This window comes from Anoplophora glabripennis, unplaced genomic scaffold, assembly GCF_000390285.2.
Source record: "Anoplophora glabripennis isolate ALB-LARVAE unplaced genomic scaffold, Agla_2.0 scaffold33, whole genome shotgun sequence".
Taxonomy (NCBI): domain Eukaryota; kingdom Metazoa; phylum Arthropoda; class Insecta; order Coleoptera; family Cerambycidae; genus Anoplophora; species Anoplophora glabripennis.
The window spans coordinates 859,354-878,786 of record NW_019416463.1 but is presented as its reverse complement, the minus strand read 5'-3'; the positions used below and the strand labels follow the sequence as shown (position 1 = coordinate 878,786).

Genomic DNA, 19,433 nt, shown 5'->3' with positions numbered 1-19,433 from the left:
GCAAAATTTAAATTTAATATGAAGAACATGACACCAACCTTTGAGGTGACCCTCCACCTAGCCTGCTGTGGGAAATCGTTGATCTCCAGCTCCTCCTCGTACTTCCTGAACGTCTGCTCTGAATCCTCATCCATCCTGTCATCGTCATCCTTCGGCTGATAATTAAGCTTCGTGTTAAGCTTGGCAGCCAACTGCTCCGCCACCGTTTTAGCGGTTATAGGCGGCTGAGACCCGCTACCTTTAAGAATCGATTCTGCAGCCTGCTGGGTGGCAAACTTGGTATCGAGGATAGCGTTTTTGGTCAGGTTGATCTTGGAGGCGAGTCGTTTGGCCAGTTCCAGCTTATCGACTGCCGTGTTGATGTTGCCCATCGCTGCTGGATTGATAAGACCTGGAAATATACCGAGATAAGAAAAATTGAAATATCAGAAAGTGAAAAAACAAAAACAAGTGTTTTGCTGCAGAAATGTTTTTAAAATTTTCCCTATTTATCAAACAAAAAAACTTTTTTGTCTCCCCTATCTCTTTGTACTCAGAAACAAATGATGAGGACCAATGTTTTAGTAAATTTTCTTGCGATTTTAAAGCAATTCTTCGAAATACAGTTGCATGATGAAGTTTTGACATGAGACCAGGGGGGATCTGTTTTGGTGTAGATGTTTTATATAGTATTGCTAATTTTTACTTTAATGGCTCGAAAATGATATAACAAAACATAACTTCACTATGCGCGCGCTTCAAAACGTGTGCCAAACTTATTAACAAATAGTGAAAAAATTGGAAAAAATTCCATTTTTTTTTCTTTTTTTTTCAACAGTTTCATTTTAGAGAAAAATTGAAGAGGAAAAAAGATTCGTAATTAAATTTTACACAAGATATTCCTATTTTCAAATAAAAAAAATATAACATAATTATTGCAGATATAGCAAAAACAACAAAAAGAAGTGAAAAAAATAAAATAATTTTGTGATTTTTTTAAAAGTACTTACTTATATTATAGGTAGGATCTTCATACTTGGCCAAAAAAATCTTTTTGATATAATAAAACATCACACCAATTTTCGTTAAAATCGGTACGATAGTTTTGGAGTAATAATTATGCAATTCAGATTTTTGAAAAAAAATTGAAATTTTTGCAAATTTAACTGAGGCTGAATTAAGACTTCCAGATACTTGAAAATTTTATCACATAAAAAAGGGCATTCAAACTTTAAAATGCGTCCAGAAAAATTGAAATCCGCTAATTAGGAGATCCGTGGTAATTGTTTAAATATATGCGTAATTTTTGCTCTTATAAACAAATAGAATAACTTTATAAATTCATTGTAATTATAAGTATATTTTTTAAATTATGCTTTTAAAGTACTCGGAAAGACACTTCTTTTTTTTAAAAAAAACATGGTGATTCGTTAATTGGTTCCAGAGTTATGGTCGATCAAAGTTGACCGGCACTTGTGGCGTAACTACGAGGTCTGGAGGGCTGCTTTTTAAACAAATGGTGTTGTCATTCCGAGTACTTTCCGGGAGTGAATCTGCAAAACTTGCGCCCTTGTGCAACCCATATAAAATGTCGATTAAAACTATTGAACCGAGCATGAAATTCACGAAAAATTTATGGGAGGTAGTGGTGAGGAGAGTCAAGAGCTCGGCTACTCCGGCCGACTCGAAATTGAAATTGCGCGTTCAAATTAGCGGCGTGCTTAAAAATGTTGATTATCTCGGCTTCTAGTGGTCCGATTTTGATGTTTTTTTTAAATCGATGTCTCGCGAGCTGAAAAGTCCAAATATCGCATTTTCAAATGTGAATTATTGTTAATTATCGACCTATTAACGTATTGATAATTACTACTTTTATTTATTACTATTTTATTTTGTGAATTTCATGCTCGATCCAATAGTTTTAATCGATATTTTATATGGGTTGCACAAGGGCGCAAGTTTTGCAAATTCACTCATGAAAAGTACTTGGAATGACAAAGGTATTTGTTTAAAAAACAGTCCTCCTGACGCATAGTTACGCCACAAATGCCGGTCAACTTTGATCGACTATAACTCTGGAACCAATTAACAAATCACCACGTTTTTTTTTAAAGAAACGTCTTTCCGAGAACTTTAAAAGCACAACTTAAAAAAAAATAATTATTATGAATTTATAAAGTTATTTGATTTGTTTATAAGCGCAAAAATTACGCATATCTTTAAACAGTTACCACGGCTCTCCTAATTAACAGATTTCAATTTTTCAGGACGCATTTGAAAGTTTGAGTGCCCTTTTTTATGTGATAAAATTTTCAAGTATCAAGACATCTTAATTTAGGCTTAGTTAAATTTGCAAAAATTTCAATATTTTTTCAAAAATCTAGATTGCAAAATTATTACTCGAAAACTATCGGACCTATTTTAACGAAAATTGGTGTGATGTTTTATTATACCAAAAAGATTTTTTTGGCCAAGTATGAAGACCCTACCTATAATATAAGTACTTTTAAAAAATCGCAAAAATATTGTAATTTTTTTCACTTTTTTTTGTTTTTGTTATATTTACAATAATTATGTGTATTTTTTTATTTGAAAATACGTATCTTGTATAAAATTTAATTACGAATCTTTTTTTCCTTTTCAATTTTTCTCTAAAATTAATAGTTTTTGAACTGTGTTGAAAAAAAGAGAAAAAAAATGGAAATTATTCCAATTATTTCACTATTTGTTTAATAATAAGTTTAGCACGTTTTGAATCGCGTGCATAGTGAAATTATTTTTGTTATATCACTTTCGAGCCATTAAAGCAAAAATTAGCGATACTATATAAAACATCCATACATGGGTGTTTTGAAACAGATCCCGCCTGGTCTACATGTAAATCAAACATATTTTTTCTAGATCACATAGGTATATTTTTATACACTGCGCGAAATCGAAAATGAACTAATAAGAGTTGCGTCAATTAGCCACTAGATGGCATTCAAATTGGCAGAAAATCTTTTTTAATTCAACAGGCAAAGTCTGGCTCGCACTATTCAGATGACCCTGTACATTTAAAATTAATTTTTTTTTCCTCATCTGTCACTCATTCTCCCTGTAATATATATTTATTTTAAATTCATAAAAATTCCAGTTCTTCCACCAAATTCAACATTTCCCGGTTCTCTACAGCTGTAACAATGTCGACTTAGTACTTACCTAAAGGCGCCTTTATCTCCTTTACGGTCCTCTTCGTGGCAAACATGCTCTCGATTTGCTGGTCAATATCATGTTCCAAGTCTTCATCATCACTGTCTGCCAACCCCAGGGCCGCTTTCTGGAACTTCTTCTTCTCGTTCACAGCGGCCGCTTCCGATTCGTCGAACTTGAAACCTTTACCGCTAAAACCACCTCCAGTGTGAACTTTTTTACCTGAAATGCAAAACAGAAGTCTTATTAACAGTTCAATTTACTATTCTTCAATATTTCACCTTCAGACTCTAGTTTCGTTTTGTAGGTCTCCCACAGAGTCCTCAAAGGATCCGGAACTGTCACCGAAGCTAGCTCGAAGGCCTTTATGACGTCCCCGGCGTACTTCCCCTGCTCGGGAGTGATAAAAGTGTACGCGAACCCTTTATTCCCGGCCCTTCCCGTCCTTCCACACCTGTGGACGTAATCCTCGTAATGATTCGGGCAGTCGTAGTTAACGACTAGGATCAACTGTTTGACGTCCAGGCCCCTGGCAGCTACCGAGGTGGCGACGAGCAGTTTAATTTTTCCCGTCTTAAAATCTATGATGGTGGAATCGCGGTCGAACTGATCGATGCCCCCGTGGAGACTCATGCAGTTGTAGGCGGCTCTCATGAGTTCTTTCAGGAGGATATCGGCGTTTTCTTGCTTGTCTACGAATACGATAATACTGCCGAGTTCCTGGTACAAACCGAGGAGTTCGAGGAGCTTCAAGAATTTCTGCTCTTCCTCCAGGATGACCACGTGTTGTTCGACTTCCTTGCAAACTACTGAGCGCCCACCTAGAGAGAAATTAAATAAAAATGTACTTTTTGCAACACAGTAACAGTTAAAATGCATAATATACAGGGTGTCACACTTAAATGTGATACAAACCTGTAGTTTCTAAATTTTTTTATTATTGATTTTAAAAATATTTTTTTTAGATCAATGTAGGGTAAAAAAAACTATGTAACTGTGATACTGCTGTTTTTATGAATGCAATACACGGCCAACTAGGACGCGTTTTTTTATGTCAAAACAGCTAATTGATATAAGCGATTTTTTTTTCCAAAAAGCAGGTTATGTATTCGATACATCTTCAGAAGAGCACTAGTTGATCGTATATTGCATTAATAAAAAAATAGTTGTATCACAGTTAGATACAGTTTTTTTTACCCTACACTCCATAAAGAAAATTTTTAAGTCGGCCAAAAAATAAAGAAGTTACAGGCTTGTATCACATTTCGGGACATCATGGATAGCTCGCCTGAAGATGTATCGAATGATGAAACTTGGTGATAAAGACGTTTTAAGGGACGCTGAATGAGAATAAGTAATTTGTTTCTTAAAAAAAAAGCGCTAATACCAATCAATTGTTTTGATGTCAAGAAACCGCGTCCTAGTTGGCCGGGAATTGCATTAATAAAAACAGCAGTCTCACAGTTAGATAGAGTTTTTTTTACTCTACATTCCAAAATAAAAATTTTTGAAAATCGGCCAAAAAATAAAGAAGTTACAGGCTTGTATCACATTTAGGGGTACACCATATAAGTGATAAGTGTACTCTGTATTATAAAATTTTGCCTCAGAAAGTTACTTCTGAGATATAGCGTTAAAACTTTTGAAAAATATATAACGTAAAATTTATTGTTACTAATTTTGTAAAACAATATAACAAGAATTTGCTACAAATGATTTATTGTTTTTTGCACGCAAGAATGAGTGTGATGCCATGATTTACTTTACATGAAAAAAAAAAAACACCACTGGCGCACAAAATATTATACAATCATAAAAAAACAACATACAGGGTGTTTTCGAAGGAGAAGATTTATTTTTCAGGGGTTATAGCTGATGCCAAAATAAGGCACTGCTCAGAAATTCACTCTAATAAAAGTTATTACAAAGACATTCTAAGTTAAAGAGACTTCTGATGATAGTTATGTAATTATTAATCAAACATTCGTATTACTGCACAAAAATCAATGCTTGCTGTTATTTCTAATGTTGTCGTTCTTTGATATTTTAATTTTAATTTTAATAATCACTTTTGTCAAATTGTACGTTTGGTTTAAGTTTTTGTGAGTTAGTGTCAATTTACATGTTAGTGTAAGTTGATTGCTTGCATTATTAATATTTTTAAAATTATATATTTTATTATCACATCTTGTATATTGACTTCAATTTTAAACAAAGCTTTTCGATATTGCAACTGTAGGTATGCAAAAGATATTCAACTTTATACAGGGTGTCCCGTAAAGTATGTTACAAACTTTGGGTGGTGATAGTACATAAAAAAATATGACTAAAAACTCTAATAAACATAACCTCTTAAACGCACCGTTTTGAAGTTATAGGCCTTAAAAGGTGCAACTACAAAAGTAGTTTTTGTGACGTAACTCTTTGTTGGAAAAAGAAAACATAATGAAATTTTCAGGGACTAGTCAGCTTTAGGAAGCCAATAAATAATGTGGATATTAATAAAATTGAGAAAGCGGAAGGGTGTTTTTTTATCACCCTGTATCCTATTTTTTGCCAAAAAAAATTTTTCTGCAAAGATACAGCAAATATCATAAGATTTTTAGAAAGACCATTGAATTTAGAAATTTTTTTGTCTCTTGCATTTTTTATGTAAAATGATTAGTTTTCTAATAAATTTACAAAATGCAAAGGGAGTTTACTCACCGCTAGGTGTTAAATTTGACGTATTCAAAAAGTAGGCGCCTGTCACTTTTAACATAGTTGACATTTGTTACCATATTTTAATCGTGTCTGTTGACGAATTATTAATTTGTGAGTACAATGGCGGATAACAATCGTTTTACTAATCAAGAATATGCCGAAATGCATTTTATTTATGGATTATGTAATGGAAATGCAACAGCTGCTCGAAGAACATACATAGAACGTTATCCGCAGAGACGTCAGCCGTCTACACAATTATTTACTCGGATTCACAGACGGATTATTGAAACTGGTAGTGTGGTACCCCGTTACATACATTGTGGTAGAATTGCTAGAAGACTACCCGCGCAAGATGAACAAATTTTGAGATCTTTTGAACAAAATCCGGGAGAAAGTGTGCGAAGGGCAGCTAATCAGTTACAGCTTTCCAGAATGTCAGTTTGGCGTGTTTTGAAGGAAAACGGCCTTTATGCCTACCATCTCCAAAAAGTGCAACATTTAATGCCTGAAGATCTTCCCCGACGCCTAGAATTCTGCCGAATAATACTTAACCATCACCAACATAATGTGGAATTTATTAGCTCCATTTTATTTACCGATGAAGCCACCTTTACACGAGATGGTTTACTGAACTTGCACAATGCACATGCATGGTCAGACGAAAATCCTCATGCTACCATTGATAGTCATCACCAACACCGATTCTCAGTCAACGTATGGGCTGGAATAATAGGTGACTATTTGCTCGGGCCTTTCTTTCTACCTCAAAGGCTTGATGCAGTAGAATATTTAAACTTCCTAGAAAACCATCTCCCTGAGTTAATGGAAAATGTTCCTTTAAATTTGAGACAATACATGTGGTACCTCCATGACGGGGCACCTGCGCATTTCAGTGTTCATGTTAGAGAGTATCTACATATGCGGTTTCCTAATCGATGGATTGGAAGAGGATATAATGCACCAATAGCCTGGCCACCGCGATCACCGGACTTGAATCCTGTCGATTTTTATCTTTGGGGACACGCGAAATCTCAAGTTTATGCAACCCCTGTTGATACAGAAGATCAACTTAGACTGCGAATTGTAGAAACCTTTAATTTAATAAGAAATAGTCTATTCATATTCCAAAGAGTCAGATTTAACTTTATAAAGAGACTGACAGCATGTATCGATGCAGAAGGAGGTCAATTTCAACATTTATTATAATAACATATTTTGTTTTAGTTCTGTTTTGGTTACTTAATTAAAAAAATTATTTTGGAAATTGATTGTATTCTTAAAAATTCACTAGGCTTAAGAAATGTATGTAAATAATTCGGAAGCACTCATCTCTCTGCATTTTGTAAATTTACTAGAAAACTAAACATTTTACATAAAAAACACAAGAGACAAAAAAATTTCTAAATTTAATGGTCTTTCTAAAAATCTTATGATACTTGCTGTACCTTTGCAGAAAAATTTTTTTTAGCAAAAAATAGGATACAGGGTGATAAAAAAACACCCTTCTGCTTTCTCGATTTTATTCATATCCGCATTATTTATTGATTTCCTAAAGCTGATTAGCCCCTGAAAATTTCATTAAGTTTTCTTTTTCCAACAAAGAGTTACGTTATAAAAACTACTTTTATAGTTGCACCTTTGAAGGTCTGTAACTTCAAAATGGTGCGTTTAAGAGGTTATGTTTATTAGAGTTTTTAGTCATATTTTTTTATGTACTATCACCACCCAAAGTTTGTAACATACTTTACGGGACACCCTGTAGACGAGATTCCTAACTCATGATGTTATATGAAACAATAATTCTGATGGTTACATGCCTCAAGTAGAATTGAATTATACCAACAATACCTGGTAAACAGTTACTTAAAAATTATATATGGCTGTGATCAGCGAATGGTCGGACCGGTTAGTCATTCAGCAGACAAATATTTCGTTGGTGAGCCCAGTCAGCCATTGATATATCTAAATATTTTTAATAGAAAAACTCCTGCCTGACATATTCAAATTGTTAAATAGTTAATAGTAATAATTCTTTTGAAGAAATATCCCCACTTCTTGTTGTAGCCATACAGTAGTTGTTTCATACAATATCATAATAAATCTTGCCTATGAAATTAGATATCTTTTAGAAATCTAGATTTTTGGTATCGAAGAATATTGTTTGATTTCATTTGATAGAATTTTTAGAAACATTTTTGATTTTATTTGAATTAACAAATTTATTGTTGCTTTAACAAACCTCTTGACTTTTATACTTGTGATAAACATTTGCTAAAATAGTACCCATATACAAACTTGTGGATTGATTTTAATTTGTGGAAAATGTCTTCAAAATTATGTATAAAGCCCCCCATACGCCTGCGAACAAATTGCACAAGTAAGACTGTTGTGCAAACAATTGTATAGTGTATGGTGTTGTTTGAGGTGTTTTGCAACAAGTTCCAGAAATTCAAAACTGTTTGAAATTAATCGCACGAGTGGTGTTGCGCAACTATCGCATCGTGTATGGGTGTATTCGCAACATATTGTGCAATCACTTCAGTTGTTTTCAAGTGTGATAACAGGTTCTTTTTGTATAAAAGGTGTTACCATTTCTGGTAATTCACCAAAAGTTATGGGGTCCATTTGCAAATAATTTTTATAGTCAAGTGGTGAACTCAATTGAAGTTGTTTGAAGAGATTTGCATGGCTAAAAACAGATCTTTTCTTTAACCACTCTTTGCTTCCTTTTTCTTTCTTTAACACCAACATCCGACGCAATAGAAATTATTATAGCTAAACAGGCTGCGTCACGAGACCATTAAAACAAGACAAATGCATCTGGAGTTTGCAAAAAAATGTGTATAGTGTATGGGAGACCTTGTTTGCACAACAGTCTGTTGTACAAAGTACGTTTGCACAATTTGTTCATAGGTGTTTGGGGGGCTTAAGTATCTCTTTTTTATGTAGAACGCCGTCCAGATGACCCCACCAACTCATTGTGTGCAAGAATTGCAACCAGAAAATCCTGCTATGGTTCGTTTTTGTAAGTGGTTATTAGAACAAAATAATTTGAGTGAAAATTTTGCTAAATATTGGTAAAATACCAGGCAATATTTATGTGGAATGATATTTTCATGATAACAACATATGATTCATGTAAAATCCCCATAAGGTTCATTGAACGAATTTCTAACATAAATTTTTAATTAACTTATTGATGGGCACTGTTAGTATTCCGATTAGACTTTTCATTCCACCATAGAGATGAATTGCTGTACCATTATTTAAATTATTTACCAAATGTTTTACTTGTTCTTTTTGAGAATGAACCACATCTACCTTTTACATGATGGGATTCCACTACTTTCGACGTAAGGAATACAATTTTTTAAACAAAATGTTTAGGACACAATGGATCAGTTTTACAGCACCCCAAATTGCCAGATCCGAACCTATGTGATTTTTAATGTTGGGGACATATAAAACATCAGAAACAGAAGTGTAAATGATTGTAGTAGATCAAGGAATTGAACTTCATCACCAGCGAAGAGACTTACTAACTTCATCTTAGAATCTAGAATATGTCGATAACGATTATGTTATCAAGGAAACTGGGACAATTTTCAAAATTTACTGTAACTTCAAAATTCACTATCTCATTCAACAAGTGTACAGAGGGTAAAAAAATGTACACATCAGCATTTAACATTATTAGGTATTGTAAATAAAAAAATTATCTTTATTAACATCTGTCTGTGCCAACAAAAGTCAATTTTTCTTTTTCAATTTAAGTTCGTCTATCTCTAATAGTTTCCGACGTAGTAATGTTATCGCACCAACATCCTTTACTTTCACAAAACCTATAGATATACGGTGTGTCCCATTTTAATTTACGCATTTGACTGTCTTGTCAGGGAAGCCACCAATCCGAAAATAACCCTTACTAAAAGTTGTTGGGTTCGGAGAGGGAAATCGAATGGTGATTTTCAATTTGACTTTGACCTTCAAATCTATTTTTGTATTGGTGACTTCCCTGATGAGATATTCAGGAGTATAATTTAACATGGGACACCCTGTATGTTAAATTACAGCAGTTTTCATGCAGAAAAATAGATTTTCAACAGCGGCTATTTTATTAAATTGCAGGCGTGTCAGTGTCAGACACTGTATATACCTATAAATGCAAAGAATGTCATTACTTACCGACTTGTACCTCGATGGGCCTCTGCAGTATCCGTCTGGCCAGCGCTTCCATTTGCCTGGGGAAAGTTGCACTGAACATAACTGTTTGCCTATCTGGTCGAACGTTATCTATTATGCGCATTACCTGAGGTTCGAAACCCATATCAAACATGCGGTCGGCTTCGTCCAACACGATGTACGTCACGCGACGCAAGTTCGTTACCTTCCCGCTGTTAGCGGCGAGCATGTCGATCATGCGGCCCGGGGTGCACACTATTATTTCCGCACCTAAAAAAACAGAAACACTTAATAAAAAATAATGTGTAAATTTAGCGATGACAGGCGGTCATGAACACCAGATAACAGAAAACTATATTTTATTTCTCTGTTTGCCAAAAATCACCAAAGTCAGTGGCTTGAGTGTTGTAGTTTTAAAAATAAAAATACATCGGTTTTTGAAACACTAACTAGGTTTAGTAATGTGCATGTTTGTATTTTTTAATTGCTTGATTTTTCCAGTGAGATTTTTGATTAGACAAAAATATTTTAATAAGACTTATTTTTTGGCGCAAAGATTTGTTTAATGCATTTCTTATTTTTAATACCACATAACTACAGACAATAAAAAAAAACCTGTTTTCAATAATATTTTTGTGATTCTGATTTATTTTCTATCTCTGACAGTTTGTAGAGATTTGTTTATAAAAAAAACAGAAACATTTTCTGAAGCAAAAAATTGGAAAAATTAAAGAAACTTGAAACAAAAACACTTATAAAAATACAGTAGAACCTCGATAATCCGAACCCCTATAATCCAAACGCATGATAATCCGAACACCGGTTTGGGAAAAATAAAAATAGTATGTAATCAGAATCGCCCTCTAACTGCTACAGTAAACAGAGCATCACCGTAGTACAAAATTCATGTGCAATACATTACATAAAATATAGTTACCTTACTGTAGCACAGTAGTATGTATTTCATAAAACAAACTATTTTGTACCTTTAACAATACAACGTGCTCCTTATTTTATGGGAAATAGTATGTCACTGTTAATTTTTTGCATGCCACTATGCCTGGAAAGCACTTTGTTTGGTAATCCGAACGATTCGATGGTCCGAACCACCCCCAGTCCCAATTAATTCGGATTATCGAGGTTCTACTGTACTTATTTATTTTGAATAAACCTTCAACAGTATGAAAATAATATTCAATCATATGGTTTTACATTCCATGCATGGAACTGTAACTATTCTATTTTACTCTTGATTCAGTCTCATATGTTATTGTGTGATTTAGCTCTTTACTATTTCTTCAATTTCCTTCTTTCTTTTACTCATTCTATTTATACAGTGTAGGAAAGTACCGATGGTCTATCAGAAGTTATGTGAGTGCGATAAAGTAAGCCATAGAAATCCATGTGATAGACAAGGATGGCTATAATGAAGGCGTCTAATAGTCAACGCCCATTTCGCCCTTCCACAAATAAGATCCACTTCTTATTTGTGTAAGGGCAAAATGGGCGTTGACTATTAGTCGCCTCCATTATAGCCATCCTTGTCTATCACATGGATATCTATGGCTTACTTTATCGCTCTCACGTAACTTCTGATAGACCATCGGTACTTTCCTACACTGTATCTTCTTTTACCTGTTCCTTTTTAAAAAATTTTATTTAACTTTTTTCGCAGATCGTATTTATTTATCGTCGTGAATATGCAGTCAAATGTTGTTGGTGAAATTTGCGAACACCCTGTATATGTTGGGTTCTGCTATTTTATTCACTTTTAATTTTTGTACTGCTTCATAACATTCTTTTTCTGGTGGTAAGTAGAAAATTTCACCACCATTTGCTTGTATATTTCTATAAACTTCATCTTCTTCAAGTATTCATCAATGTTCTAAACTTTGGTTCCCATTTTTATTTTTCAATATTCCTTATTTTTTTTACTCCGATTTGTTCTGTTGTCATCGATCAACATGTAGAAACATTTTCTTCATCGTATTGTAACTGGTGATGAAAATGGTGTCTGTATTTGATCTTGAAACAGCAGAAAGAATGGTTAAGCCCCAAAAAACAAACAACTCTGGAGCAAGACCAGAACTTCGTCCTCAAACGTTAGTGTTATACGTTGATGGGATTGCAGATTCTTTATTACGAACTCTTATCAAACAATGAAACTGTTAGATGCAGAACTCTACGTCCTACAACTATGGCAACTATTCAACAAAAAAGACCTCATCCGCCTCAATATGACCAAAATGGCCATTCGGAAGTTGAATTAGGAAGTTCTGCCCCACCTGCCTTACTCTATCCATCTCACACTTTCTTATTTTCACCTCTTCCGCTTTTTGTCAAACTTCTTATGTGATGTTTCTTTTAACAAAGACAACGAGTTTTGAGCTTGGTTGGATGAGTTTAACAAGTTAAATCGGAGAATTTCTACAGAAGAGGCATCGAGAAACATTATTTATTTCCCAACAGAATATTTAGAAATTATAATAATTTTTTTTAAACGAAATGAAGCAAAACCTTAATTTTTCAAATGAATAAAGAAAATAAATTAAATGTAAGAATAACTAAAGAAATAACGTTTATAAAGCATTTTTTAATTAAATGAAAAAAGAAACTAAAAACCCAGCTCAGAAAAAAATATTTTGCAAATTAATGTATCAGTATTTTGATTAGTATTTTCCAAAAGCAGCAATTGTCTGTTGATTTATTTTTTTTTAATAAAATAATTTCCGCAGAAAAACTTTCGAAGGAAGCATTTTGGGAAAAAATGTTTCAGACAAAAGTGTAAGGATTTTTTCCTGGATATCTGATAGTGACCTTGGATTTGACCTTCAAGGACATTTGAAGGTCAGGTTAAGTTTCTTAAATGGAAACCCCTATTTTTTATTGCGGATTTTGAAAGAGCAGGAAATTTTACGTCCAAATATGGTCTTGACCATGACTTTGACAATGACCTTACTCTTTCCAAATCTGCAATAAAAAATAGGAGTTCCCATTTAAAAAACTTAACCTTCAAATGACCTTTAAGGTCAAAGTCAAGGTCAAATCCAAGGTCACCATCAGATAGCCAGGGAAAAATCCTTACACTTTTGTCTGAAACATTTTTTCCCAAAATGTATCCTTCGAAAGTTCTGCCCTACCGGGACTTTTGGATAACCTTGTATAAGCAAACATAGTTGCAGAACCTTTTATATCTTAGATTTTTTCCAATGTTTCAATTTTTTCCAATTCTTTCCAAGAATCGTTTTCACATGCTCAATTTTTCCGAAAATTTTGAACCTTTTGGACCTGTCATGTTCTCCGTTCAATTACCGATGTTTAAACAACCGGTTATTTAGTAACCACTAGCCAACACACATTTTAAAACAATTTTACCTCTCTTGAGTTCAGCAATCTGCTCTGATATCCCAGTTCCACCGTAGACGCAGACCGCATGCAGTCCCAAGCTTTTCGAGAACTTTTTAATATCCTTCCCAATTTGCATGCACAGTTCCCTTGTAGGAGTCATGATGATGGTGATTGGACCATCGGTTTCCTCTAAGGGTGATTGATCGAGTATGTGTCGGAACATGGGCAAGAGGAAGGCTAACGTTTTACCGCTACCGGTTTTAGCGATACCTGAAAATGGAAGTACATGCCTTTACAATTCATTAAAATGTATATTTGTACATTTTATATTTTATTTATTTTATAAATATTAAGTGTTACAGTTAAAACTATAACAGCCTTGTACCTTTTTTAGTTTTTGTGCAACTGAATTCAAGTTAAACAAAAAATTAATGATTTATAAATAAAAAATCGTTCACCCTTTACAATGCAAAGAAGGATCTTCATCAAACAGACAAACCACAACAAAACGGAAACTCATGTCGATTTCAACTAAATTACAATTACAATTACTAAACTAAATTATTAACAAATCTTCATTTTTTTTGCAAAACTGCCGGAACTGTTTATGATGTTTTCGAAGTTCAGCTTGAAAACGGTAATACCAACCGATCAATACGTGTCGAGCACAGCAAGCACTTTACGGGACCCAACAAAATTAAGTTTACTGTAAAAAAGGGGTCAATCATTGCAGACTATTTTTTAGATTGAAGTAAAAGTATTCAACTACAGCATGTGTAAATTTTAGACCTTAATTAACATTAATAAATGAGGTCGCAGCGATTCTTTGAAAACAAATTTTTTTTCTGGGCTCCTGTTGGTTGTACGACATTTTTTTTTCAAATATGTGAAAAAATGTCAGCTTTCAAATGGCAATAATGCTATTTTGATAAAGATCTACATTTTTGACCTGAAGAAAGAAGTCAGTTTCGGTACATTTTTCGCATATTTCCAATTATTTTGCAATACGCGTTCAATATAACTCTTAGAGAAAATTTTAAGCCCAAGATCGTCACGTAAGTGCATTACCGTACGATTTATTGAAACTTGAAAAAATGTCTTTTTTTCGAAAAACTCAATTTTTGCAAAAACTATCAAATATTTAGCAATTTTACAAAAATGTACTTATTCTACTTGCCAAGGACTACATATTCTGAAAATTAAAAAAACAACAATTTTTTACCAATTTTTTTGCAATAACCAATTCATTTGTTTATCAATTGTGTAACGACACCTCACATTTGTGTTCTTTTTGTTTAACTATATTAATAAATTTAATTTACCGCACCGACATTTTTATCATTTCGAACGCCGCCTGAATTTAACCCGGTACTGCATAGTTAGGAGTCTATGGCGCTGAAATAAGTTAGGTTCTGCGCATATTCAACGTGCAAGTGTTCGAGTTGATCCGGGACCTGTCGAGGTTGTCATCCAACAGTATAGACATCCGCCACCGTGTTACTGTGGCTTTAGAAGAATAAAGTAGAACTGTATATAGGATTAAACTCATAATAAATGTAAATAGTTGTAAATTGTGTGACTTTTATTCCTGTGTGAAGTCTAACTCTATCTAGATCCTCTGGACATATCGTGTCTTCACTGTAGCCGCCCGAGTAGTGGTGTTTCTGCACTTTAAACAGATACTTCTATCCTATACTGATCATTACCTATAGTTTCAATGGATGACCTTGTTTCCAAAAAGTGGGGGCGAGACGTACTCCGTGTGTTCTGCGCATGTTCCATAATTAGGCGCGGTTGCATTTAAATTTATAAGACTGTCACGGCATGGTCTGTACTATAGCCGATTTGTATACATATGAGATATTAAATCTATTTTCACTGAGTTCACTTCAATTTCTAAATGTTTACTTTTCTACCATTTTCTTATATGTGTCCTCTATCGATAGGCTCCTTATCTAACACATTATTTTACTATTTATTAATTTCAATAAATAACGTAAGTATCTGCATAACCTCTATTTAATATTTTGCAGGCTCAAATAAAATAAAACAGAATACAAATTTATATGCTTTTAAAACTATGTACATAGGCATGTTCGTAATTTTGGACATTTTTTTAAATGACATTGGTGTATTTATTAAACAAGACTTAGTATTTCAAAAAATCGCCACTATTTGCTCTAGCCGGGTACAACTGACATTTTTTTTTAATAAAAAAAAGTATATTATATAATTATTTATTATAGTGGTTTCTGCAGTTTATTTGATAATATAAAAAAACATGCTATAAAATATCTGTAAAAGACCAATCCGATAATAATGTCCATCACGATTAAGGAAGGCTCTTATCGAGTATAATTTTGAAACATTTTTACTAAATATCAACACAAGATAAATTAATAGAAGCATTAGTGCAGGTTTAAACAGATTATGAAATAAAACTGAAAAGATACATTTATTTATTTATTAAAATATACACTATACCCTAACAGTTACACCAAAACACTAGACTAGCACAACACACAACAAAACTGAGAATCACAAAACATATAAAAGAATATAAAAACATATAAAGAGAACAGTGTTGCCACAGACCTATATTTTTTCGAGCGAGGGGTCCTATCAAAAACGAGCGAGATTATACTATATTATAAAAGAGTGAAATTTTTTTTGTTGAAATAAATCAATCAATAACTCTACAATAACTTACGTTAGTCAGAAATTAAAATGTCTGAATAAAATTACAACAAAGATAATTTAGTGTTGGATGGTATAAGGCAACTACGTAAACTTTAAAAGTGTGGTCTATATCTATACTACAAAAATAGAATAGCGAAACTTCACTAGATTATAGGTACAATTCCATAGGTTTTGTTAGTAGGTTAGTAGGTTTTTATTAATTTTAAATTTAAATAAAGACTGAAGAAATTAAAAATTTAACTCTTGTTATTATCTGGCCATTCGATAACTGTTTCGACTTTCCGACCCGACTGTCGGTAGTGTCGGTCGGTATCTAAGGCAGGTTAGGCAATCAATCCTCTCTATTTCTTTGAGGCAACCAAGTTAAGAGGGCTCTATAGCAAATAGGCAACCAGCAATACATTTTTATAGATTTTATTACACAGATTGTTTAAATATGAATTAATGTACAAATAACAGGCTTTCCTCCGTTCTATCGCAGATTTTCTATAAAATGGAGTTAGTTTGAAACTCAAATTACTTTTTGTTGTAAAGAAATTTGTAATTTGACGCTTTTGAACAAGCAGCATCGTAAATTACAAATTTCTTTACACCAAAAAGTAATTTGAGTTTCAAACGAAGTCTATTTTATAGAAAATCTCCGTTAAAATTGGGGAAAGTTTGTTATTTGTGCATTAATTCATATTTAGGCAAACTGTGTAATAAAATCTATAAAATGTATTGCTGGTTGCCTATTTGCTATAGAGCCCTCTTATCGTAATAAAATTACCTTTGCCATCTATACCAAAGTATGCAAACTTTAAGTAAGTAAAACGAGCAAGATTTTACAAAGATGAGCGAGAGTGTATTCGAAATAAAAATGGCAAGATCTCGCTCAATTGAGTGAGCTGTGGCAACGCTGAAAGAGAATATTAATATTTTTTAGGTTAGCTTGGTTTGACGTTTGACTTTTTTACCGCTCGGCGCTCACCGTTCTTGGTTCCTTTCAACCAATCAAAACCCGTAAAGTAAACGCATGCGTATGAATACGCTGGTACGTCGCCCCACTTTTCGGCTTCAAGTCAATTGCAAAATAATCAGTATAGGATAGAAGTATGTGACTTTAAAGAGAAACTGGCGCCTGAGGTAACCGCCGCCGCTCAAGTGTCATAGTGACGAATAATGTCACAATTGACATCGGGTTAGACTCAAAATTTTTGTTATAAAGTTGTACAACTTTTGTCTTAAACATTTTTTTCTACAATGTTGTTTTTTTTTATATGAAAAAAACTGTTTTTTGCGAACTTTGGACGTCATTTTGAAAATGAAGCCCTAACATTCATTCAATTCTACGGAATTTTTCCTAACTTTTACATTCATTGTTTATTGAAGTAAATTTTGGCAAAAATGAGGTATTTTCGAGAATTTGACTGGCTTAATGCTCATTGAGGTGCATTATTAAGATATAACTACTCTTTTTTCTATTGAATGTGAATCAAACTCAATGAGCCAAACCTTTTGAAAAAAAAAAAAAAAAAATGGACTGTCGCATTAAAATTAAAAAGGTTATAAAAGTATTACAGTATCAAGTGGCTTTAGTTTGAAAATAATAATTTTATAAATGTAAGTGTAAGTATATATTTTATAAATGTAAATGTAAGTATATCTCACCTATAAGGTCTCTCCCTGACATTATTGCTGGTATGGCTTGAGCCTGAATTGGCGTGGGTTTCTCAAAACCCAGTTTCTTGAGAATATTAAGTTCTTTCGTGGAAACGCCACATTGAGCCCAAGTTTTTATGGGTTTTGGACAACCCTTGCCTAGAAAAATATGTCCCTATTACACAAACACCTCAACTTTCAACCAAACTGAATGAGCTTACCTTTAACTCTTATTCCTTCCAGCTCTTCTTTATAAGCCTCAACCTCCTCGTGCGTCATCTTGGCAATTTCAGGGACTTCCACGTAGAAATTCTTCCTGAACGTTATGTATACAATATTGTTATGATCAATCTTTGCCAGTTCCTTTTTTTGTTTATTAGCTATGTTGGCTGCAGTGTCCTTTAAATCTTCTTGCTCTTCCTCCGAGGAATATTCAAGCCCGTCTTGATTCTGTTCGATGAGCTCGCCTTTGTTCTTATTAACCTTGGATTTTGCTACGCCGGTCACTATTACAAGTGAAGTCTTCTTAGCATTTGGGTCACTAGGTTTCTTTACGTCCAGTTTATTTATTTTTCTAACTTCTGCTTGCACACCTACATAAAAAACGATTGAATAAACGCAAACTAGAACTATATTATTAATTCACCTTTCATAAATTCATCCAAAGTATCCATTTCATCTTCTTCTTCCTCTTCTACCTTCTCCGGTTTGCACTCAACTTCTTTCTCCTCTGGTTTCTTCTCTTCCACATTTTTCTCTCCATTTTCTTCCTTTTCTCCCTTATCGTTTTTATCTTCATCTTCGGAATCGTCTTCCAGGGACCATTTCTTTGTTGCCCCCTGAGGAATGGTGAGGTTCTGAACTAATGTTCCCTTTTGTGCTTCCTTCTTGGTGGCTTCTTGCTCTTTCTTTTTCCTTTCGGCTCTCCATCGTTCTATTCTTTCCCGTCTTTTTACCATTTCCAATTCAAGTTTTCTTTGCTCTTCTTCCTAAAAATTTAAAAGAATCATTAGTTTCAAAAGAGCATGGTAGAGGACATTTAAAAAAAGCAAAAGGTATATATTTTTTTGAACCTTATCCAAATTGGCGGGATCAAAAGAAAGCCCTGTGTCATCTTGCTTTGGTTTTTCAGGAGTACGAGACCTAGACCTTGATCGTCGTCTACTTGATTTCCCACTACGACGTTCTTTACTGTCTCCTCTGAAAACAAAAATGTTAGGCACATGAAAAGTACATGAAAAGAAATAACATTTTTAACCTTCTGCGATCTCTATCTCTTTCTCGATCCCTGTCTCTGCTGTAAGACCTTTTATCTCGGTCTCGGTCCCTCCTGTCAGATCGATCTTTCGATCTAGAACGACTTCTTCGCCTCTCTCTTTCCCTTGATCTGCTTCTTCTATACCTGCTGGATTTCGGTCTCTCCTTACTGCGAGACCTCGATCTTCGCCTTTTTCGTTCAGGAGTCCTGCTTCTGTCCCTACTAAAGTAATTGGAATTTGTTATGAAATACTGGATAATTTATGTATAATAAAAATGTAAAGATGTTTCAGTTTTATATATTATGAGTATGTGCTTACCTTCTGACCATTATATCATTGAATTATGATTAGAAAACAATTTAAATAAGTTAGCGTTCATAAATTTACATTAACACATTGACTCAACATAACCTCCATTTTTGTTAT

At 33.7% G+C, this 19,433-nt stretch overlaps 1 protein-coding gene across 1 annotated transcript in view; it reads right to left on the bottom strand.

The window, feature by feature from the left end:
• LOC108912823 (probable ATP-dependent RNA helicase DDX46) overlaps positions 1-19,433 on the bottom strand; it is a 36,557-nt gene extending 17,124 nt beyond the window's left edge. Inside the window, exons 1-11 of the mRNA XM_018718219.2 lie at positions 19,326-19,433; positions 19,007-19,228; positions 18,822-18,948; positions 18,395-18,737; positions 17,970-18,341; positions 17,758-17,907; positions 13,435-13,677; positions 10,063-10,329; positions 3,453-3,992; positions 3,181-3,393; positions 39-391 (exon numbers count right to left, since the gene is read on the bottom strand). Of these exons, the coding sequence (XP_018573735.1) occupies positions 39-391; positions 3,181-3,393; positions 3,453-3,992; positions 10,063-10,329; positions 13,435-13,677; positions 17,758-17,907; positions 17,970-18,341; positions 18,395-18,737; positions 18,822-18,948; positions 19,007-19,228; positions 19,326-19,336 (2,841 nt within the window). The 5' untranslated portion in view covers positions 19,337-19,433. The remainder of the gene's footprint in view (positions 1-38; positions 392-3,180; positions 3,394-3,452; positions 3,993-10,062; positions 10,330-13,434; positions 13,678-17,757; positions 17,908-17,969; positions 18,342-18,394; positions 18,738-18,821; positions 18,949-19,006; positions 19,229-19,325) is intronic.